Source organism: Argiope bruennichi, chromosome X1 (assembly GCF_947563725.1).
Source record: "Argiope bruennichi chromosome X1, qqArgBrue1.1, whole genome shotgun sequence".
NCBI classification, from domain to species: domain Eukaryota; kingdom Metazoa; phylum Arthropoda; class Arachnida; order Araneae; family Araneidae; genus Argiope; species Argiope bruennichi.
In genome coordinates, this window is record NC_079162.1 from 116,270,443 (window position 1) to 116,295,655 (window position 25,213).

At 29.2% G+C, this 25,213-nt stretch overlaps 1 protein-coding gene across 1 annotated transcript; it reads left to right on the forward strand.

Annotated features, from left to right (window-relative positions):
* The first annotated feature begins 347 nt into the window (after window positions 1-347).
* Window positions 348-20,669, forward strand: LOC129958930 (mitotic spindle assembly checkpoint protein MAD2B-like). Its single transcript, XM_056071675.1, has 6 exons — window positions 348-581; window positions 1,090-1,262; window positions 10,330-10,436; window positions 13,460-13,527; window positions 14,544-14,633; window positions 19,516-20,669. Exons 1-6 carry the CDS (start codon window positions 414-416, stop codon window positions 19,543-19,545), a joined length of 636 nt encoding a protein of 211 aa, XP_055927650.1. The 5' UTR covers window positions 348-413; the 3' UTR covers window positions 19,546-20,669.
* The last annotated feature ends 4,544 nt before the right edge of the window (window positions 20,670-25,213 follow it).

The window sequence follows — 25,213 nt, forward strand, 5'->3', positions numbered from 1 at the left end:
CCCAAAATAGCCCTAGTGTTGCTTCAAACGGGACGTTAATATAACTAAACTAATCTAAAAAAAATGATTTACTCATTCTCCCCCCTTCCTTTTCGAGCTAATTCTGGGTCAATTTCAGTATCAATTGATTTATATAGGTATGACAAGTCTTATCCGATTCATATCTTGGCTTTTAAGAAATTTACTTCTCCTGGAAATAATTATAACTTGATGGAAGATGTAAAACAATAAAAATAAGATACTTGTCAAAAATTAAATATGCTGCTAAAGCCAGCATACCGGAAAGTGTATCATTTTTCTTAGGGCAATTCGGAAAATGGCAACACAAGGAGCTCTGCTTATAAATAGAAAGACGCGAGACGGCGTTGTTTACTTTCAAAATCAAACCGGAGCGCGTCGTACGATAGATAGAAATGGCTAGGGTAATACCAACTGTACCACTCGCAGACATTCCCGAACTTCGGTCTTCTGTGGGCTTATGCGGATTTATGGAGGTCGTTATCCATCATCTTTTGTTTGTAAAAAACGTTTATCCCAAAGAAGCATTCTCTAAATCTGTGCGAAAAAATGTTACTGTTTGGGTAATTCTTTCATTTATTTTTTCAGCTGTTTAATTGTGACAGATGTTAATGTTTTTTTAGACCTATCCATTATGCTGTTTAAAAATTTTTTGAGCATATGCAATTAACCACGACCGCTTTTTCTTATATCTGTCAGAAAGTAACTGACTTGTACAGGGAAGTATATATTTATGCACTTTATTTTGATGTACGGCTGTATTGCTTCCTGCATTCCTCTTTTAATTTAAAATCTCATCTTCTTTATGAACTGGCATATGTTCCTTCATATAAGAAAGCAATGAAATAATCAATACAAATGTTGTTCATTAGTTTATTTTTTCTATTGAGTATTTAATTCATTGCACACTGGAGTCTAATTTAAAATATAAAAAATTACTGAAATGGTTTTAGTGCTTATTACACTAATTAATAAAGCGATTTTTAGTATGTATTTGTGTTTATTAGAAATTTGTCATGTCTGACTTTTGTTCTTAATGAGTAAAATAAATGTGATGCATTTTTTCTCCAGAAATGTGACTGTCCAGAAGTCCAAAAGTATATTATCAATTTCCTCAACTTTGCTCATAAGGTTCTTATACAGAAAAGGAAGATTACACTTGGTTTTGTCTTGTGCAGACGAAACAACGAAGTTATTGAAGAGTTCGACTTCGAATTTAAAGTGCACGATTTGTTCGTTGAAAGGTAGAGTAAATATTACATTTCGGGTAGTATATTCTTTGCATTTTTTATTGAAAATTTTATTTTTAATTATTCTTTTATGAAAAGTAATGAGAAGTGATGTTCACAATTGAGAAAATCGCATGAAGTAAAAGGTTAAATTTAAAAATATGATAAGTTTACCAAACATATATTTTCAAATGATAACTTATCAAATTTGTTATATTTTAACATAGCTCAAACCTAACAGGTGACAGTCATATTTGCAGTTGAAAACTATTTTACTGACTTGACAATATTGCCATATCATGTTCTTAATTCAAGTTGTTCACTGACTGTTTACATTACACATTATATATGGTAAACATATACAATATGCTAACCATATATAAAAAGATTCATCTACTTTAGTCATATTTGGGAGACCAAATGTTTGCAATGCTTTGTTAAAAAGAAGTAGAAAGGGCAGATTCATCTGTTAAGCTAACCATTTAAAAACAAAGTTAGTTCTTAAACAGTTCCAGTAATAAATAGGTAGAAAAAAAAATCTGGAAATTAAAAAATTCAACCTGTGTAGTCATATACTACAGATTATATCATTCTTGTATTTTAAACTAGAATTGATATATAGCTTTAAAAAAAATGTAGTATTTGATCCCTGTATTTGTAAATAATTATGTTTTTATAATCAAAAGTTTGAATAATTATGTATTTACTATATTCCAGTCATAAGATTAATATGTATATACTTAATTAAACAAAATTTTAAATATATGTAGTAAAAATATTTCTTTTACTAAATATTGTTGACACTCATATAACTTGGTTCAGGAAATGAAGACTTTAAAGAACATGGAATTTGTTAGAAGTTCTGATTTTAAATTTTTATTTGAATGTATTGGATTTTACTACAGAAGCTTTAATTTTTCCTTTTCACTTATGTATAATTTACATTTAATTTTACTTGCTGTTCTGTATAGTAAAAATTTAAAAGGAAAAAAAAAAAAAACCCTTATTTTAATATTAAAATAAAAAATGCAAATTTTGGATGAATTTATATAATGAGAAAGAACTGTGTGTTGTAGAAATTTTTAATCCAACAATCCATTCTATGTAAGAAAAAGAACAAAGGATTGGAGCCTCCATTGCAACATGTTCTATTTCCTTCCAGTGCACTGAGGTAGTTTTAAAGACTGTTCTGTTAAGCGTGTGGAATGATTCTTACAAAATACAAATTCTTAGAACATCTATATCATTTGACATAATGTTTATTTAATATATATTAACATTTATTTTGCACAAAAGTTACCTTATTAAAGATTTTTATTTTAAAAGAATATTTGGCTTTTAAAATTAAAGAAAAAAGAGTGCAACTCCTTTTCTTGTACTACCATATGTGTGACACAACATGACCAGATCCAGCACATGTATTAAAAAATCCAAAATGAAACATCATGTTTTTTAGTACTTTTTTTTTAATTGACAGATTTGTGTTATGTGACAAAATGACCATGGATTTTTTTTTTTTTAATCATTCAAATCTATTATAGATGGGAAAGACATATATGCAACGTTGTGTATTGCACGAAGCTAGTTGTTTATGGAGAATTCACCTTTATGTGAATATCATATTTATTAACTTTTAATATTCAAACTACCCCAGGTTATATTATTTTAGATAGTTTACTATTATTTCAAAGTAATTGGTTTGGGCAAACATATCAAACTTGCGGCTTGTTGAATTTTGAAGTGCAATCAAAAACATCATAAACATTTTAATTAAGAATCCATAACATTTTAGTAACAAATTGCTGGTCATAGTGGATCTGTAAATTGAATTTTTCAGCCAGTAAGGTATTTATTTTCATTTTTTCTCTAGATGATTTTGTAATTGATTCCTAATTATATGCAAGTTGGTGGAATGCAGTTCTGATATAAAGGCTAAATTTAATGAATTTTACAAATATTTGTTAGTGGAGTTCCAAGACTCTTTAAATTTTCAAATAAAATTATTCCTTTTTTTTTTCCTTGAATTTGCTTATGTGTGGAGACAAATCTTTCAAATGTAGATCTTCTGTAGGATTCGGATATCTGAAATTACAACCCATTTTCCTCAAACCATGAAGAATAATTCAGATGTGATGCTAAATTTTGAAATGAAAATGTGTGTCTATTGAAATTTAAATCTTTGTGTTTTGGCTGCAGAAACCTTTTTTTTTTTTTTTTTTTTTTTGCATGTGTTTGGCATGCTTGGTTTACACAATTTTTTAAAGAAAAGTAAGGCATTAATAGTTAAGAAAATTTTCATTTAAAACAGCAAGCAGAAAGGTTTATTTTATATACAATAATAAAGAAAATATGAGGGATTTTTAGTTCTGAATTTTGTGCTCCCTGTTCTCCTTTTCTTTTACCTAATATTTTTTAATTTGAAAAATAATTCTTTAATGGCAGTATCCTGGAGGTATCTTTGATAATAACTATAATGAGGTACTATAATGAAGAAAATAATAGGAGGAGCAGATACTATAATTTATTTGGTTATTAAAGTACTGAATACATTTTGAGTGGGTTAATTAATTTGTCCAAAATTCTGCATAACTGTCCTGGTGGCCTTAGAGTTGTATTCTCTTTTGAGATGGAGGATTGGAAACTAAAATTTATAAATATAAAATTTATAAAACTATATAAATAAATGTGATACCTTCAGTGTGAGAATCTAGGATTTGGATTGGGGGAATGGGACTAGATAATAAAAATTTTCTATCATTGTGATATCTCCAAATTTTACTGCAGTGAAAGAAGCTTTCTTAATCTGTTGCGATACATTCGTATATCAAGTGCTTAAGCAAAATGAAATATATATATATATATGCAGGTGATATTTTAAGACCCTATACTGATACAAATATGAAAAATAGTATGTTTTATTTATTATTAAATATTACAATATACACCTATGTGTTAGACTGGACAAATTAGGAAATGGCAGCAAATTATAATATATGGCATATTTTTTGGCCTAACTTTTTTGGCCTTTCTTTAACATTTATGTCTGTTAATAATATCATCTTCTTAAGGTACTGTAGCTCCTTTTTAGAGTTGCTGTTGTCACTGTAACTATTTTAAAAAACTTGTGCAAATTTTTTAGGAAATATCTTTTTTGTATATATTTAACATTTCAATAACCAACAATTTAGTGTCTGGAAACTTTCTCATTTGCCTTTTCCATAGTAAATATCTAACATGTACTTATTCATCAGTAATGAAGGCACCATTTTCAAGATGGCCATACTTATGTAATTTGACCAATATATAGAAATTGTTGGATGTTTCTTCAGCCAGATTCAACCAGGAAAAGATATTCTATCTTTCTGAATTTATGTAATCATGGCATCCCAAAATGGGAGAAAATTAGAAATACAATTTAGGATCACTAATATCCATGTTGGACCAATAGACTTGTCATTTATTTGTCCCCCAGAATAATGATTGGAATCTCATGTTTCTCATACATTACTCTTTCTTTTTAGAAAATTCTCTAAAAATGATCATCTTCATTTTTCCTTATGTCCAACAATTGATCTTGAAGCTTCTTGATCTATGTTTTATCATGGCAGTCAACTAATTCTTATTTTTGTAGGTATTTTCTTAATGAAATGCTGTTTTTAAATATGCTTACAAAAAAAGGAAACCATAAATTTCACATTGTTGATAGTTGATTAATCCATGCCACATCAGTAATCTTTTGCACACAGCATCCAAAAGTTGAACAAGAGTTATTATAGTCATGCCTCTCCATCCATCTTGCAGGGCATAAGTGCATTTTTTAAGTGCATTTTTTTTTAATTGCATCTTTAAGTGCATTTTTTTTTTTAATTCAGGACATAACTTAATAAACCTACTTATGTCTTTGCAGTGTGAAAAAATAAATACATTTTTCTATTTTCCCCTAATGTTTCTTATTATAAAATGAAAATTTTAATAATTGAAAGCATTCAATAGCCATAATATTTTAATAATAACATATTCAAATTCTCATAAAATCATGTTCAATTATAGTAAGTGTTATTTTTCAATAGTATTCTATAATGGAAATTAAGAAATTATGCAAATCAATAGTCACTTTTACCAAAATTATTGTATATCAAACTTCATGGTTTATATAAATCAGAACACTTTAATTTTTGAATTTATTTTCCTGACAATTAGAATCACTAAGGATTTTACAATACTTTTCATAAATTAATAGGAACAGGATGAAATAACTAGCCAAAAAATCTTTTGGACAATGTCAACACTTCAAGTATAAATGGAATGATTACAGAAGTATTAAAATTCTTGAGCCTGTCAAGTAAAAAAGCAGTGTTGACATAATTTTCTTTTTTAAGGGAGATAAAGAAAAAAATAAGCATGTGTTTTTTAAATTCAAGAATTCTGGTTTAACTTTGGGGAGTGGAGGCTATAGTCCCTTAGCACTTCCAGTTAAATTCACCACTTGGTGCTTTTTGAATACATTGTTATAGATCAAACTTCTGATTTTAGTGTAATGTAGAAAGACTGAAAAAACATGATTTTGGACCACATTTTGCTCTCTTCGTACTCCAGTTTAAAATTGCAAGATCTTTTAAATATTTTTTTTTGGAGTTTAATGGGATAAGGGAGGATCTAATCATAAATATTTTCTGTAGTTCTATTGAATAAAATATCTATTATTCTAGCATTACCTGTCATATCCAGAAGTTTTATTTGAAAAAAAAAAAAAAATTCTCTAAAAATTCCTTAAAAAGAAACAAAATGTTCATAAGTTGCAGTGTATAAATTTACATCAACCTTTAAAGTTGTAGTGCTCCTTTTTATAGTCAAATTTCTAAATAGCTTGCACGTTCATTGTTAAATGTAAAATTTCAGCATTTTGGGTACACGTATTTAAAATTTGTAAGGATGTAGCATTTTTTCTTTTCATCAGAATCTAAAGTGTATAAATAAAAAAAAAATTTAAATAGATCCTATTTAATTAAATTATCAAAAAGTCATTAATTCCCAACTTTTTTTTTTTTTTTTTTTTGCTATACAATTAATATACACTTTAATCACAGAGCATCAAATTCATGATTTTAATCTATAATAGAAAGATGTGCATACATGTGTCGGGATCATTCTAATCTGATATACCAAATTTAGGGCATAAAGGCTGCAAAAGATCCTTCTCCTAAAATATTGATTAATTTATCTCAGTTTATTGCAAGCATAATTTTGGTTAGCTGAAAGTGATGAATCATTTTGCGTTGCTGTCTATTAACAATAGATAGACATCTTTATTATAAATGTATCGCCTTGAGGAATTTTTCTTATATATATATAATTCAAATTAAATTCTAAGGGTTGGATGGATTTCTATAATTAACTCTTTTATTTATAATTTCTTAAAAGTTTATAATTTTTTAAAGGGTAAATTAACTTTTAAAATTGTTTTGTCAAACAAAACTCATACAAATTTGTTCTTTTTTAAAAAAATATATATAATTTTACCCGATATAAATTTCATATACTTAAAGAAAAAAAAATGTGTAGGATTTTAAATTCAAATTAATTGTTGGCAACTTTAATGCAAGCAAGGCCTATTAGCTTCCCCCCTTCTTTTGTTCATTTTTAAGCAGTGGTGTTTAAGCAGTAGTTTTCACTTTTAGTAAGAATTTTGAAGATTAAGACAACAAACTGCAGACAAACAAGCTGACTGACAATGTTGGAATGCAGCTTATCTTGTATTAAGTATACTTAATGAAATATTTCTTCTAAAGATATCTTCTCCTAATTTTTTAAAATAAAAGAGTAACCCAAACATACTTTCTGATGGAAGATAAATATCTTTTATGTAATAAATTATAATTCATTTATCAAATGAATGAATATTTTTGCATAAAAATTGAAAATCATATTAATTAAAATCTATTTGTAAATTGCTAATTTAATCTAAATAATTTTTAAAAAATTAAAAGGAAAATTAAAAAAAAAAGACTTTGCAAGTACTGAATTCTGATTTCCAGCATGTGAAAGAATTGCTTTGACAATCATGCTTTTGAGCTGCTAAATACAAGTTACTAATATATAAATTATGAAAAAAGTTTGAACGTTATTTTCTTGGAATTAGTCGGTTATTGCACTTTAATAATTTAATGAATAAACATCCTAAAAGTATACTACTGTTATACTAAATTTCATCCCGAACTCAACTACTATTTCTTTGTTAGATAAAAAGCACATAATACACTTAATCACATAACAGTATCCTGCATGCAATGATAATAATAAAAATATATATATATTCTTTATCTATTAAAATTTTTAAGCATTGATAACTTGGGATTGCTTTTTTTTTTTTTTTTTTTTTTTTACTCCTTATGAAACCAGTAAAGTGATTTTCTGTGCTCTTTAAGAATAGGTATAGGACAAGTTAGGGTAACTGGGTAGAATTTTGAAGACTACCATTTCCTTCGATTTTAAATGATCATACGAGATGGAGAACATGCCTATAATTTATGAGAGCATGATCATGTTCTGGAAGGCTCATAAAGAATGCATTTTTTTTAACTATTGATTTATTAATCAACCAGTCTCAATTACAGAGATATTTCCAATTTTTAAAGATTGTGGTATAATTGAGAACACTTATTTTGGCTTCTGATCACTAATTGAACTGATTTGGTGAGAATATGTTTGAAATAGATTATTGCTTACAGCTCCAAACTTATTTTACTGTCATTTTTCAACATCCCCAAAGAATTTATTTTAAACTGTTTTCCAATAAAAAATATATATTCTATTTCATGGGAGATCTTATATTAATTGTTATAACTATTTTTTTTTTTTTTTTCAATTTGGAGTTGATTATAATTATTCTAGCCTTAATTTTGTTGGGAAATAATCTTTTATGAAAACAGAAAAGATTGAATTTTATGAAACATGGGAAGGAAATATTCAAGAATTAAAATGCACTTTGCTTAATAATAAGTAAGAACTATAGTTCAGTTTAGTTGTAGAGAGTGCACCTCTTGCTTCAAGTTAAATGTTCAATCTCTTACACAACTCATTTTTCTCTGACATTTATGTTACCTTTAAAAGTCAATTTAAGCGATTGGATCTAATAGTATATCTTTCATTTGGCTCTAAAAAAAATCACCAATAATCAATAGTCACCAAAACAAAATTTGATTCAGTCAAATTGATGCTCTTCAAACTTGTCGCATTCAATTAATTAATATCAATATTTCAGATGTACAAATAATCGGTATTTATTCTGGTACCTTCACAGTTGATCAAAATGTGTATACTTGTTGAAATCGCATTTTTTTTTTTTTTTCATGCTTAACTTCAAATAGCATTAATTATCTACTTTCAATTGTGAAAAGTAATATATATGTGGATTACATGGCTAATTCTTTAAAAAATATCTGATATTAATTTGACATAACAAATTAACATGATTGGCATAACGGGGCACTACCACATTACTAGATTTAATATTACTTCCCATCATATAATAAATCAGTCCAAATATTTGAAAAATGCTGATTTTTATTCCATTAAAACTTGTTCGTAAATACCCCTTGATGAAAATTTTCATTAATGGTAATTAAAAAAAACTTTTATTTGTCAGGAGAAAGTGAAAATTTGAATATTACTCATAACCGTTATAATCTACAGATCTGCGAAATATATAATTTTGTAACTTATTTTGCAAATAGCCATGTACAGAATGGGAAATGGTACTTGGAAAATGTTTGGTTTCTTTCTTTTTAAACAGGAGTGCAACTAAAAAACAAATTTTAGAAAATAATGCTGAGAAAGTGGTAAGTGTTGTTTCACTTCTTTTAAGGTGGCTTTAAAATGGTACATGCTTTCCAGCTTACTAAGGCTTCACCGATGTGAACTGTCATCATCATTCCCAATTAAATTTCTTGATCCTGATTTGTTATCAATTTTATTATAAGTATGAACATTTATCGGTTGTAACATTTTATCGCCATATATAATTTAAGAGACCTTGTGGAATTCTGAAGATGTTTAAGTTTTATGTTCCCTTTTCTAAAAAGATCTTATGATGGTTTATATCCTCTGCTCTCCCCCCCCCCAAGGCCCAAATCTTTGAAAAGTGCCTTAGCAGTTCAAAGATAGTTTTAGTTGATAGATCTGTTAAAAATTTCTCGATTTACTGGATTGGTTGATTTAACTCCATTTTAATTTTTAAGAATCTGAGGAACAAGAGCAAAAGGGAAAAAAATGTTTTCCTTCTGAAAGCAACAAACCGATTCCTCAATTTTGCTCCCCTGGTAATGACATTCAGGGCATATGCTCTGGCTGCTTCACCCTAATTAGCCACTCCTGTACTGATTGTATGAAGTTCGTCTTGGAATTGAAAATATCAGCGATGTGGCAAGCATATTTTTTCTTTCATTATACAATCTGTGTGTTTATTTTATTTATTTTGTACCTTGTATAATACTGTGTAACTGTAGATTGTATTTTTTAAACTATTGATTTGTAAATGTTTCAGAATATTTTTCCAATGTTGATTTTTTGCTTTAGAATTCTTAGATACTTCTAACTAACCTTATTATATTTTGTGTCAATTCAGTTTTCAATCTTCTGCATTCACTCCTTGCTGTGCCATTATTTTTCTATCACCCTGTTTATCACCATTTTTCTCCCATAAGCTTTTTGCATAGGTCTTACTGATTCCCTTAAAATAGCTAGCAGAGATGCTGTAACTCAACATGTAGAACTTGGCATGTAGATATGTAACATTAAAATTTTACTTGTTATAGGCAAGAGCTGGCAAATATATATATATTTTTTAATTGATGAAAGAAGCTTTTGCATACTTATTTTAAGCCAAATAGTAGTTCCTTGTCAAATAATATTTAGGTTTTAAGTTGAAATCTTAATGAGGCTTTTCCATATATATTTGAAGCTTCTTTTCTATAGTGATTCACTGCTTATTGAGATATTATGAATTCAAGGGGTTTTTGTGTGTGTGTGTGTGTGTGAATAATATATTTTTATCTGTTTACTAAGGATATCTATTACTTTTTAGTGAATCGCAGTTGGTGTGTTTGTTGGATAATTTGATTTCCATCTGTGAAGATATTCATAAAACAAATACCTTCTTTGATTTCAATACAGTTAACTCAGGAGCAAAAGGCAAGTATATTGGGTTTTTTTTTTTCCAACTATGTTAATTCTGATTTGTATTTGTAACTTCATTAAATGTTTTTTGATGAATGTTTTCTTTGTAATGTTTTAAATGATTTTAAACTGAAAATTGTATTGTCTTTGTTATGAATTTATGTATAATCCCAAAATGAGAAATTAAAAGTTTTTTGTTTATTAAAACATCCTTTCATATGTTTTTGTTCATTAAACATTTGCTATAGAGGAAAGAAAATATGGAATGATTTGTTTGATATTATTTAGTTGATGTCTGATTTAGCAGCAAATAAACGTGTTTATTGGGCAACTTTAAATGCTACATCTGTACAAGTCTGTTTTTCTCTTGTATTTTAAGATTTAATACATGTGTTTAGATTTGAAATCTGTTACATTACCACAGATCAAAATTACTATTGCTAATAAACTACCATGCAGCTGAGAGCTATGAAAAATTTTTCAAGATAAATCAAGTTGTGGAATTTTAAAATCAATTAGGAATTAATTTAGGAATAAATTTCAAATTAGATGTAGAGGATTGATAATGGCAGAGTTCTCAAAGAAATATGTGGTCAGAAATGATGCATTGTGCTGTTAGATGACAATAAAGAGGTATATAATGTGGCTAGTTTTCACTTTTTCATATGTTTCACACCTTCAGTTCTCGTATTTAGGTATACAGGGTGTCCTTGAATTCATGGGCCAGGCTTTAAGCGTAGGTAAAATACATATAAAAAACATTTTTGGTATAGCAATATAGTGTCAGAAATGAACAGTGTAGATGGAATAAGTAAGTGTAAGCAAGGCGGAAAAAAATGTAGTGTTTGCCAGACTTCTAATGACTCTGATAAAAAAAACAAAAAAACTTTCAATCTGCTCTTTTTTCAAGCTGCTGCAATTATTCATGGAACACCTGGCATCTTCGAAAGAGTATACCCTAATTACTTGTTAGGCGCTACTAGGCCTGTGTCGATGCTGATGGTGGCACATTTGTGCACATATTGAAATATGCAAGTAAAGAGCTTTCTCTTCATTTCATCTGCATTTCTTGTTTTTCCTTCGAAATTTTTCATTCTCGGCCCCACATTGCTACAAATTTATATGTATTTTGCATATCCTTAAAGTTTGGTCCATGAATTCAGAGACATCCCTGTATAATAATCCATGTATCAAATAAATTACTTGATTACCAAAAAGATTTGTCATAAATGTTTAGATTGGCAAGGTAAATTGCTTAGTAAAATAGCAAATTCTACCTAATCATTTAAATGGTCGTTCATGTACTAGCCCATCTTAACAAATTTCAGCCTTCTGGGTGTGCTCTTTCTGAGAGCTATAACAAGGAATTTAAGTAAATATTCTAATAAAATGCATTTGAAAATTGAGGAAAGATAAAGTCTCTTCTCCAATTAAAGATGTTTTACTATATTAACATTTTTTATTTAGCATTTTTTAAAAATGTATTAATTTAATCGATACAAAAATATGCATTTTATTTATAGTGTAATACAAGCACTATTAAAAGAAAAATTACTTAAGCAATTTAGTCGTGTTTCTTTACATTCTTAACTATCGGCAGACAGTTTTATTTTCGGTATTCAAAACTGTGCAGAAATAATCTGATCTAATGACTACGCCATCAAGTCGACATTTATTGTTCAAAAGATGATTGTCTTCTGTTGTCGCGAGTTTTTAGGTCACAAGTTTGGAAAATTGCGATCAAATGAATGTGCATATTCCACATTTTGTTCTTAGCATTACTACGCTCAAAGTGTCTCTCCGTACTAAATCAAAGATGCTCTACAATGTTATAATTGATCCCCCCCCCCCCAAAAAAAATTTTTTGTTCCACTTTTGAGAAATGGAACAATATTTGTTCCGTTGTTTGTCACCAAGTGGCTCTGTAACCGATCGCACCATGCACCTTATGGTCATTTTACCAAAGCACCAAGTTTGTGGTAATAGTTGTCAGCATTCTCAAGTCAATTTAGGGTAGAAGGATTTTAGCAGACCCCCCCCCCCCCCGTCTGTTACAGTTAAAGTATATAGTTATTTCTTAGAATTCTAAATTATTTCATTCCATTTTATTTTTGATCATTTATATATTACAATGAAAGTGTATAATTTCAGAGAATTCCACGTTATTTCTTGAAATAACAAATAATATTTTATGAAACAAAGAATTTAACAATAACATATATAAATTACCTAGTTGATGTATGCATCAGTGGATATATGTAATTACTAATTTCTAATTGGTTGAATATTTAATTTTTGAACTTTGGAAAGTTGACTCTATTCTTTCTCTTGTCTTAAATACTAAGTGTGCAAAATTGGGTTAACTTTGATCCAATTGCTCAGGAGAACGTACACAACATACGTACTTAGATATAATGATTTTTTTATATTAAGATAAACAGTGTATGTATATACAAACACTCTGCAGTCAATTTTCTTAATTATCTGATTTGTAAAAATATATTCATATTAATTTATAAATTTGTATGGTATTTGTATAGCAAATTTCAGAATCAAGAAATTTGTAAATATCCTTGGATTAGTTAGTACCTTGAGCTGCACCCAGTTAACTCTTGTGAAATTTTAGGAAAATTTCACAAGAAATTATTTTACAATTTTCCTTGTTCTGTGCTGTGCAAAGTAATGCATGCTGAAAGAAATTCTTATTAAAAATGGCATTTTGTATTCGGTCTACCATAACTTCAATATATCATTTCTACACATTCATTCTTTTGCAAACTCTGCTTGTTCCGTTCATTTATACCACAAATATTTTGAATGCCAAAACCTTGTTCATCTATACCAAAAAGAAATATTTTTGTATTGTAATCTGAGGTTTGAGTGGATAATGTTAATTAAATTTGCATTTTTGTGATGATATTCAAGTGCAATAGTATCTTAAAAAAGATTTGTATGATATTCAGAATTGATTTTGCTTATATTTTTAAGTATGGTTATAATTTTCTTCATGTAGTATAATTTGAAAATTTTGTTTGCAGAAATAACTTTTGAATTGCAAATTGTATTTGATCCAGATGAAGTTGAAGATCTTCCAAATCAAGATCCTGTAAGAAATTTGACTTTCAAAATCTTTTTCAAAATCAAAATTTAAATGCACCAGCTCCTTTTATATAACACTATTCAAAATAGGTAATTTACATTATACTGGCTCATGACATGTTGATTTTGTGCTAGAAGGAAGCATAATTGCTTGTTATACCCCTTTTATTGCAATTAGCCCATTCTGTTGCAATTAGCTCACACTTTTAAAATAATAATTTTTATTTTTAATTGTTCTGTCTATGTGTGCACAAATGTAAATCAAACTAGCTGCATTTGCAATGCAATTTGATCAAACATATACTAAAGTCCTAAGATTTAATTTTAAAAAATTCTTCAAAATTTTCATAATTAAAGATATATTTAAATTACATTTTCTAATATATGTAATGGTATTTTAAAATCTAATTTATATCATATTTAATTTCCATTTTTATTTTATTTTAACCCATATTAACTTCATTCTAAAATGTTATCATTTCTTGATACAATTCCACCTTTTTTATTTAATTAATCTTACACGTGCTTTGTAAAATTGCTTTAATCAGCAAGTTTTCACGCTCCAAGTGAAGGTGAAGGGATAAAAATCTCTCTTGGTTAGCAAATTCTTTTTAAAGATACCTATATTTCCCTTTCCTAAATCGACACTTGCGAAAGAAATCCCAATCGGAATCTCATAGTATAAAATCCTTGGGAAAATTTTTTTGTTCTCTTTTGCTCATTTGCGTCGCGGACTGATGTATTTTGTAGCTTCTTGCTTGTACATAAATTATGCCTCCTGGGATAAATCGGAAGTTTTAAAATTTCAAAAGTGTCTTTTCTTTTCTCGGCCATGAAGCTGCTTAAAAAATGTGTTTACATGTATAATATAACATTTCAAAATGCACTCTCCTGTTTCCAATTACACTTTATTATAACAAAACAAATCTTTATTGGTTTTAATGATTTTAAATTTTTTTTTATCAACAATAGCTTGCTTACTCTGAAACTTCTCCTTATTGAATATTTTGTTCCCTACTTCAGGAATATCCCATGATTTTACATCGTGCACCTGCAAAAAACCCATTGAAAAAAGTTACCCAGTTGAAGAAGGAGCGTAATAAGACATATGAGGTAATTTTTATGTATTGATATTTTAATTTCTTTATGCTTATATATATAATTGGCATTGTTTCTTTATAGAATTCATCTATGATCTCCTTTTATTTATTGGTCAATCTTGCATTGAATAATAAAATAATACTATAAACCCTTTTATTTCTGGTCTAATATTTATAAAATGAAAGATTTTCTAGTGGTTACCTTTATTCAGTAGTTGAGTTTTCTCTGCCGCCTTTAAATATGATAATATCTCGAACCATGTGTATATCATGTAACATGGTTCCCACAATCCTTGAAAACTCCTTAAATTTTATTTTGCTGTACTTGGAGCCCTAGAAAAATTCTTAATTTGTTTTATTATGTCCTTGAAATGCCCTTGAAAAATAAGAGAAATTTATATCAACTTTAACTCCTGTTTAAAAAAAATGTTTTCTCTACGCTTTCGGATAATAATAAATTTTCAGAAAAGGTGGAAATTCAATTTGAAATTTAACATTTTGTCTCGATTATTGTCTGAATTCTTTTTCCTAATTCTGTTACGCTCATGAACACTATTCGAAAAATTAGTTATCAAGATATTTTTTTCAAATTTCAGTTTTGCTATTATATTCAACAATCAATCATTCATTTATTATTATTATTATACCTTCGGAAATCATCAAACAGCATTTATAAATGGGATATTTGATAGCTCATTTTATAAATCATTTTAATATCTATAGTTTTTCAACTAAAATTTTTCTTCTCAGATTAATAACTTTTTATTTAAACGGGAAGGGAGGGTGGCTTTTTTCTGCATTATTACATTTTTTGTAACAATTCGCCTGGACTATTGGTTCTGCCTAGAGAATTCCACCAACAGGAAAGAGGTGTTGATATGGGGGAGTTGTCAATTTCCAATCTTTTCTCTCTAATTTAAAGAAAGTTGCATCAAACAGGATTGTCTCACTAAGAAAGAATCTCCAACAGGCAGAAATAAAATTATGCCATTCACAATGTTTAAAATACAAAATTGAAATAATCTTAGTTATTATTCGTAAGCTCTTGTAAAAATGCATGTGTGTATGAAATCATTCTATGCATTCAAGGAATGTATTCTATGCTGTTCAATACTTACTATTTAAGAATGTGGCCGATCATAATCTGTATAGTTTAGTTTGATGAACATCCAACCAATCCTAGAAACAAAGCCAATGAATTTACTCTTCCTGTTCGGGAATGAAACAAACAAGGAAGCTGAAACTAGATATGTGGCTTTAATTTTAATGTGCTATTCCACAGCCGAAGATATTTTACGAAACTTTGTTGGAAAAATTGGATTTGAGAAATATTTTATCTATTTCGATGGATAGTCTATCAATATTGGAAATTTTTGAATTATTGAATAGTGAAATGCAAAAAGAACTTTCAGTTTTGTATAATAAAGGTAGGTAGTTGTAGTCCGCATGGGATTTTGAATCTCTTTTTATTTTATGCTTATCTCTTCAAAGGTTCGCCAATGAGATTTATTCTTCAAATTTTTAGAGAATTGGAAACTTCCCCAGAATTTCTGAAGAACGAGGTGTCTGGAGAATGCAATTGTTGTTAAACGAGCAATTGAAATGAGGAACATTTACTATTATATGTGAAAAGGGCACATTTATAACTCCAAAATCTAAATCATATAAATTTGTACTAAGATGTTACGTTTTTCTATATAGAATTTTCATTTTTACCACAGGATATGAATAAAATGGTCATTGGCTGTTTGAAAACTTTCAGCATCCTGAAAAATGTTCTTGAAATTGTAACTAACACTTCTTTGATTTTGCAAATAAAGATCCGTATATCGATTCGTATAATCATGTATTTGAAAATTAACAGTGAAAATATTTTTTGAGATTTATTATTGTATTTCTATATCTAAAATAAGAAATTTTACTCTCCTTAAATTTTCTGGAAAAAAAAAATCCTTGAATTTTTTTTTTCTGCTTTCAATAAGAACGGGAAATCCAACCAGTTGTCCAACACTGCTGTGGGAAGATTACTAGTAGCAAAAATCAAATGTGTGTGCTAAGCCTACGAATCTTGCTTGCACGTTACACTGTTCTTTATTATCTTCAGCAAAGGTCATAAAACTTCCCATTTATGTTAGCAATTCTTAAGTACTAGTAATCACTCTTTGTGTGTGTTTCTAATTACTATCAGCTGTTATGTTGATAACACCCATTCCCTTACAGTCATTATTGGCCCATAACCTATCTGGTAGGAAGGGGGGAGACATTTAATGAGGTGTAGGTGGGTTGCAGATAAGTGAAAATCAACAGCATTAAACCTTGTTTAAACAAAATTCAAAGTTCTCTTCCTTGCACAGATATACTAAGAACATCTGTATACCGTACTACATCCTACTACTATGTACGAAAGTGCATAGATACTTGACCAGCAGAATTTACCATTGTTTGTGGATTCATACAGTTTTATAGCAATACCCTCTTACCTTGCTATAATACAAGCTGTCCTCTTTTAATTAATCTGGCTTTCCTCTTTTCACCTAGTTGGTCATTTTAGAATTCTATCCTATTCAGTTACCTCTGATGTGATGGTTAAATTCATTGCTAATGAAGGCAACAAAGGTAGCAATTACATGGATGGAAAAGAAGACTTATAGATAGATTCTTTTTTGAATTTCAATCTTCTTAAAACTGTTCTTTGCACAGTCCTAAGCTGAAGAGCTGCAGTACTCCCCCACCCTCCCGCAATTATTTTTTAAAAGTTGCATTTTCATTTTTTATGTAATTTACATACTTTTCTCTGAGAGGTGGATATTTTATGCCTACTTTTCATTCTGCAAGTACGATGGTCAACAAAAATTGTGAAATAATGATAAAAATAAAAACGTGGAGAAAACAGAAAGTGAATCGACTAGCAAGAAAAACGCAGGTTTGGGCTAATCGTCGGGCACTCTGTGAAACCCATTGATTGCAGTTGATTGATTTGAAGGCTAAAATCAACTCTTAAAGATCCAGCTTGGAATAACCGATTTTTTTTTTTTTTTCTCCCCTTCCCCATGCTTATCCAAAAAAAATTTCCGCATGGCCTCTGGCTAGGTCGGAGTATTGCTTGCTTATATATCCAAAATTTGCCTTCGTTCTCTGTATCCCCCCCCCACACACACATGTCTTTCATTGGCTATTTATAAATTTTAGTTTCGCTTTTTGTACTCCGATTAAAACATATTTGGTTATTGAATCTACATTGATGGTGGTATGTAGATTATTAAGATCTGTGCAGGAAGCAACAGGACGAATGTTGTTGGAAACATTTCTTTAATCACATTCACACACTTAAACAATCACAAACACAAAACATTCACGCGCGCTGCTTCACAGTTCAGCGTCACATCTCATTCTAATTACAATCGCAATGCACTATGGGATGGCCTAATCAGGCATCGCCATCTAGTATCCAAAAGCGAAGATAAGAGTAATGCAACTGCTACACATTTTTATTATTAGAGGCTCTCTTGAAAAAATAATTGTATAGATAATTTTGTTATTCAGAAGAAAATTTTTATAAAGAGGGATTATTTGCTATTCAATAATACATGCGGAAAACGAAAAATGTAGCAGATCTTCAATATATATATATAATATACAGCTTTCACCGAGCGAAAAATTAAATATAGAAAATACTGGTCGTTTTATGTTCGATTTGAACATTGTGCAAATCGGGCATAAAACGAGAATAATAGCGAAATTTTCAAGCAGAAAAACTCTGCATGAGAGAAAATTTCTCTGTCACATTTATTCTAAACATGGTTGGTTGTGTGACTAATGTAAAAAATGCATTATTTTGTTTTCCAAGTTCACTTTATAGTGCAGATGATTACTTTATGTTTCATGGACTGTTGATGATGTGAATAATTTACGTCATCTTCCTAAAAAAATAAAGTAGCATGAAAATTCTTTAAAATATTTAAGAACTGTAATAGATATAGCGACGCTTGATGACAACGAATTTTATGTTTGATTTAGAAATTTAAAAAATTTAGTTTTCTTATAGGTAAGGCAGCATTTTAAAAGAATACAATTTCTTAATATTTTTGCAACACTGCGGATTTCTGAGATAAGCAGTCACTGCTACCACAATTATGTTTCTTGTACAACTTAAACTTATACTGAGCTGGAATCTTGATTAAACCTTATAATTGTTGAGGGTGCTTATATATGACTTATGGAGATTGTGTTAATTGTCTTTTATATTGCGTAAAATACACACTTTTACAAAATATCTTGCTAGTTGATATAACTTGATCCACTGCTTTAGAACCTAATAAATTGATCTTTAACAAGAGCTTGCTTGGTATAGGCTCATTTCTTAGAATAAGGAACAAGTTTGTAAAAGTGGGTCATGATGATTGAGGTGGCACTAGGGAGCAATTTGCTTAAGCCTTTGTTAGCAGTTAAGTAAATAAAAGTGGATGATAATTTGCATATTTATTTATTTAGTAATTTCTATCTTTGTTTGCTCAATTTTTTTCATAGTTTGAATAATTCTGAATAGATCTACATATTTTTTAAAAATATTGACTGCAAAAGTCTAGTGGTACTTTTTTTGCATAACCTTAATTACTTGCTTTTTAATGTAAGCATTTTGGAACATTATGAAATAATTCTATAAGAAACTAATGTCTGGTTATAGGACCTGCAGATATTTGGTGTGTGTGTGTGCGATTCAATTTTAAGCTTTTTAAAACAAAAATTATGTTAAGGCATCACTGATTTTGAACAAAGTTCTTTGAGAACTACGTTTTAAAATCCAGATGCCAGGAAAATTGTTTATTTTAATTTTTTCCATACAAGTTTGTTCTTAGTTTTACTTGGCTTGATGACGAGTTATTTTTGTTTTTTAGGTGAAAGCTTTTGCTCTGAAGAAGATGTAAATTTGATTCTGCACTTCAACTTACATTGCTACCTGACACTCAAATATTCATGATCACTTTGTAACTATTTTAATAAAATTTTATAAATAATAGAAAATTTTGTATTGTTCAATACTATTTTACAATTTTTATAATGCCAATTTGTATATGCTAACTTTTATAATGCCAATTTTTATATGCTTTTATAATGCTAATTTTTTATAATGCCAATTTTTATATGCTAAAATCATTGCTTCTGTTCTCTTTTCAATTCAAAGAAAAATACAGCCTGTGAAAGCAATTAGTTCCTTGAGTCATTTTATGAAATTATAGTTTTTAATCCAAAATTTTAAAATCTTTTTTTTTTTTTTTTTTTTTTTAATATTTGCATTTTTAATGAAATGTAGAATGTGATATATTTGACATTCCTAATTCAGATTTTATAAAGTATGGTATTGATTTATTTAAGTTGGAAAATATCAGTTTTGTTCGTTTATTTTCAAACAATTCAATGAAATTTTTAAATATGTAAACCATTGGCAAGATGCTAAACTAAGTTCAAAACCTGAATTTTAGTGACAAAGATTGAGTTACAGTGAGATGTGGTATCATTTAGTTTTAAGATTGTAGAATTTGTTTGTGAAAGTTAACGATTATTGTATCAGTGTAATCGAATATTTATTTCTAGATGTGTTATCATGTCCTTTAAGCTGACAAAGTTTTATATCATGGTCATAAAAATTCCATATATTCCTTTTTAAACTTAAATTTTAATTTGTATACGATTGGTACTATTTAAGCATGGAAGTTTTGCATACCATATTTATTCGGATTAGTTTGATAAATTCTGGATTCCATTATACAATAAAAACTCCTATTTTTAAAATTCATTTTAGTAATGGCCAATTTTGATTTAAAAGGCTAAGGTTTGTCTACATCGTTTTGTGATTTGTCTGAAACTTTATAGTACTGTTTTTTTTTTTAGTTGCACACGGTGACAACTGACTTATGATCTGTATCTGTTATTGATGTATAAATATTTTGCTTGTCTATGATGTATTTATATTCATGTTGCTTACTATTACTTCAATTGTAAAAGTGTATGTGAATCATAATAAATAAAATTCGGTTTATAATCTCGTCAATATGCATTGATGTTATATACATAAGTTTTTCGTTCAGAAAAGAAATAAAAAATTACTAAGTTTTGCAAGATATATTATAAAATACAAGATTACTTCTATAAATATATGTACAGGGTGCGTAGCGTCATGAAAAGTACTTAAATTTGAAGAACATTTTTAAGCACCTTAAAAGTGCTTAATTTTGGAAAAAAGGTCCTTAAAAGTGCTTAATTTTCTCAAGAAACATTCCTTTTTGTTTCCCTAGGCGATGAATACGATAAGTCGGTAAAAGTCATAAATTTTTATTTATTGGATATATCGATAAAGAAAATCGATGAAAGGAAAACATTCGGTGAAAGAATATGGGAGTTTCTGCCCATGTTAAGAAAATGCTTAGTAAACTTTTTTTTTCTTTTTTTCCACTCCTTTTTTCAACAATGGGTATATTGTAAGGTGACCATTCGTACTGATTTTACCAGTACAGTACTGGTTTTCAGGGCATAAGTCCTGGTTAGTCATTAAACAAAACCAGTACACGAAAAGTACTGGTTTTAGATTAGAAAACATTAAAACAAAAAAATAATAAAATTAGAACTGGTGTTGCAACGGGAAACGAACAAACTTTATTCGTTTTCGTAGTTTCCTGTAATTCCTTTTTTTATTATTATTTGTTTTTTTTATATATATATGATGCATCTGTTCATTTCCGGTCTGGTGGCGCCAGAAGGGATTATTATTTATATTGGTTTTTTTGTAATTTAAGAGTTATCGGTTAGAACTCCTGAAGGAGTGCTTGTAATTTATTAAACTGCATTAAAAATGTTAAACAAAACGTCCTCACTGCTTTTGTCATGTGGAGAAGTTATTGGATATTTTTAGTGTAGGCAAGCTCTATCCCGGACATTTTGGTTTGAACTTTGATCAGCAGAAAGGTATGTGGATTCTTTTTTGTTGATCAGTAGAAATTAAAGAACATCAAATCCGCAATAACTGGCAACCCTGATAATTCCATGTGATATCGTCAGGTGTCGCATGAACAGGACCGCCACGACGTCATACAAGCCAGTGGTAGTCTAAAGTACTAACTACTGTGATGTACCTACCTTATTATTATCATGGCGGCAAAACGACGAAAGTGCGTATTTAATGATGATTTAAAATTAAAATATACATTTATTAAAGAAAGTAATAATATTGATCCTAGTGAAGTATATTGTGAAAAATGTAGAAGTACGTTTTCTATTGCAAATAGTGGAAAAAGCGACATTGAAAACCACATAAAAACAGTTAAACACAAACGAGCAGTGTCAGCAGCAATTGCAAGTTCGAGTATGACATCATATTTTAAGAAAAAAGAATTTGAAACTGCCGAGAAGAAAATAGCTGCAGCTGAAGGTTTGTGGGCATATCATACAGTTATGCATAATCAATCTTTTCGATCAATGAACTGTACCTGTAAACTTATTAAGGCATGTTTCGATGCTAAATTCACATGCTCTAGGACCAAATGCGAAGCTATAATCACCGATGTACTTGTCCCTTATGCAAATCAAATATTGGCTGAAGATTTAAGAAACGTAAGTTTTATATCAGTGTATTCAGACGCCTCAAATCACAAAGAAATTAAACTTATTCCTTTACTTGTCAGATATTTTTCATACAAGAATGGAATACAGGTAAAAATTATTGAAGTAAAGGATTTGCTAGGAGAAACGTCTGACATAGTTATCGAATATATTGTAGAGGTCTTAAAAAAACATAATTTAGAAAGCAAGATATTAAGAGTTTTGTGCCGACAACACTAACTTTGGAGGCATGCGAAGAGCCGGGAAAAATAATATTTTTACCAAGCTAAAAGCAACTTTGGACGGACGGGAGCTTGTGGGAATTGGTTGCTCAGCGCATATTTTAAACAATTCTATACAAACCGCGGCGGACTGCCTTCCAATTGATATACAAACTTTAATTACCAAGATTTACTCTTACTTTTACATTTATACTGTGCGCGTCAGTGAATTAAAAGAATTTTGTAGACATAGAATATAAAAAACTTTTGGGTTACAGTGCTACGCGGTGGTTAGCGTTACGACCAGCTATTGAGCGCGTGTTGGAAATATTTCCTGCATTAAAATCGTATTTTGCGTCTAATGAAAAAACTCCGACAATTATTAAAAATTATTTTGAGAATCCTGAGACTGAATCTTGGCTTTTCTTTCTCCATAATGTGTCGTCAATGTTTCATAACACGGTTTTAAAGATAGAAGGACAGGATATTTCTATGTTGGAAACAAATATCATTTATAAGGACCTTAAAACCAAAATTGCTGACAGGATAGCAAGTGTGTTTCTGCCCCTGCAAGTTCGACAAAATTTAAAAAGGCTAGAAGAAGACGGCTTAGTTAAATCGAATATTTTCAAAGAAAAAGTGGTGGAATTTTACAGCACATGTTTTCAGTATCTGGAAGAATGGGAAGGCCATTTTGAGGGAATCGAGAAGTTTAATTGGATTACATTAAACATGAAACCTACGCATCAAATGGCTCAAGTATGCAGTGACTATTTAATTCAACATTATCCGGAAATAAATTTAATTGAAGGTGAGCTCTTTGATGAAATATGTTTCATTCAGCGCTACACCACAGATGAGAAACTTGGGCATTGGAAACAAAATTGTGTTTCGGTATCGGTGGATTGAAATTTTTAAAGCCTTTAAAGAAAATGATGTGTCCAACAATATTGGCAAATTGGTAGAGTATTGCCTCTGTATGCCAGGAACTAATGCACCGACCGAGCGGGGTTTTTCTTTATTAAACAACATCTGGACTAGCGAGAAAAGCTAATTGAAAGTGGAAACTTTGAAATCCTTGTTGATTGTCAAAAATAATTTAAATGCAACCTGTATGGAATTCTATGAAAATATACAGGAAAACAAAAATTTGTTAAAAGCAATTCATTCCTCAGAAAAATATAAATAAACAAACTAAATTAAATAACTCCTTATGTTTTATTATGTTATTACATTAGGTATGGCTTATCATGTTATGTTATGTTTATTATGTTTTATTTTTATATTGTAAAATCATATTTTAGTTTTCACATTTCTTGTGTTTAAATAAACGCAACATTTTTTGATATCTAAAAGTTTATTTACTTAGGTATACAGGTTGGCCGTTGGGTGAATTTTTGATAAAATTTGGGCGTGGCTGGTCAAAATTCATGTTGTCCTGGTTTCAGGTTAAAAAAAATGGTCACCTTAGTATTTGAAGTATTGGAATGATTATTCCGAAATATCCCAAACTGGTTGCAACTAGAAAAGCATATGAACTTCTTTTACAATTAGTGTTCTAAATATTATATGGTTTATTTTAGTTATGCCTGGCGACTTTATTTTCAATTCTTTGTATTCTTAAAGATTACGCAGATTAGCTCCGATCGACGAAAAATAAGACAGTATGGTGTGTAAAAGAAATAGATACACCAGGGATGGGAGCAGTTATTCTAAAGCGTACTTGAAAGATATTTAACTGCTTTTATTCTGATTACCATGAAATCTCATTGCATATTCAATCATCATTCTCGTTAATATGCTGTTTTGAGCGATTTTTTGAACTACTGCGAAAGGGATTTTATTGTACGATTATTTATTGCGATTGTAATTACTTTAGTCGACTGCGCAAAATCTAGTGAGTTGAAATTTTAATTTGAAGACGGAAGTTTTCAATAATTTCTTTTGCGGTGTCCTTTTTTAAATGTCCCCATTCCTTTGAAAATTATCATTTGTTGAACCAATCTTGTGAAATGATAGTTTTTATTTTTTTTTTTAATTCTGCTAGGTTTGATGTTTAAAATTTAAAAGAAATAAAAAAAAAAGTTTTAAGAATGATAAAAAAAATTTAGATTATATCATTTTTAAAAGGGTTTTTTTTTCCCTCTCTTTTTTTACTTTTACACGATTTTTTTCTTTCCCTGCGATTTTTCTTTTTCGGTATAAGATTTGACTGATTAATACGGAAAATCACTGAAATAAAGGACGTGAAATTTAACCGGCAATTACTTTTTATATATTAGAGGCTCACTCGGATGGATATTGTAAAATTTCAATTTAACAGTTAAAATTTCTAACGTACTTCCCGCCTAACATAAGGAATATTATGGCACAAAATTTATTTTTACATCTTCTTAAAGGTATTTATACAACATTTTCCGACAGTCATCTGTGAATTTGTTTGCCGCTTGTTACATCTCTTTTAGATGGCCTCGTCAGGCTTGCATTAACTGTGATAGTAATAGAAGGATTTTCCCATTAACAGCTTTCAAATCTACTAGTCACTCGCATCAATAAATTCTTACCCCTCTCCTTTGTAAACCCATTTTTTAGAATGAAAGAAGCAAATTTATAGTTAGTACATATGTTTGGAATTTAGTTCCGATATAGAAACTTGATGCAAAAATCCGTTTGTGAACACAAAGCGAAAAGTATCGCCTACAGCAGTTGTAAGTTATCCTCCATAGAAAATGAATGCTACCGACTTTCCCTTGAATAGATTCAGCTACTCAAATATACT

Excerpts from the sequence above, each read along its gene's own strand:
- LOC129958930 (XM_056071675.1), top strand. The coding sequence starts at position 414 with ATGGCTAGGGTAATACCAACTGTACCACTCGCAGACATTCCCGAACTT. Across the intron at positions 1,263-10,329 it reads CACGATTTGTTCGTTGAAAG|TGAATCGCAGTTGGTGTGTT; the intron begins GTAGAGTAAATA and ends ATTACTTTTTAG. Across the intron at positions 14,634-19,515 it reads AGCGTAATAAGACATATGAG|GTGAAAGCTTTTGCTCTGAA; the intron begins GTAATTTTTATG and ends TTTGTTTTTTAG.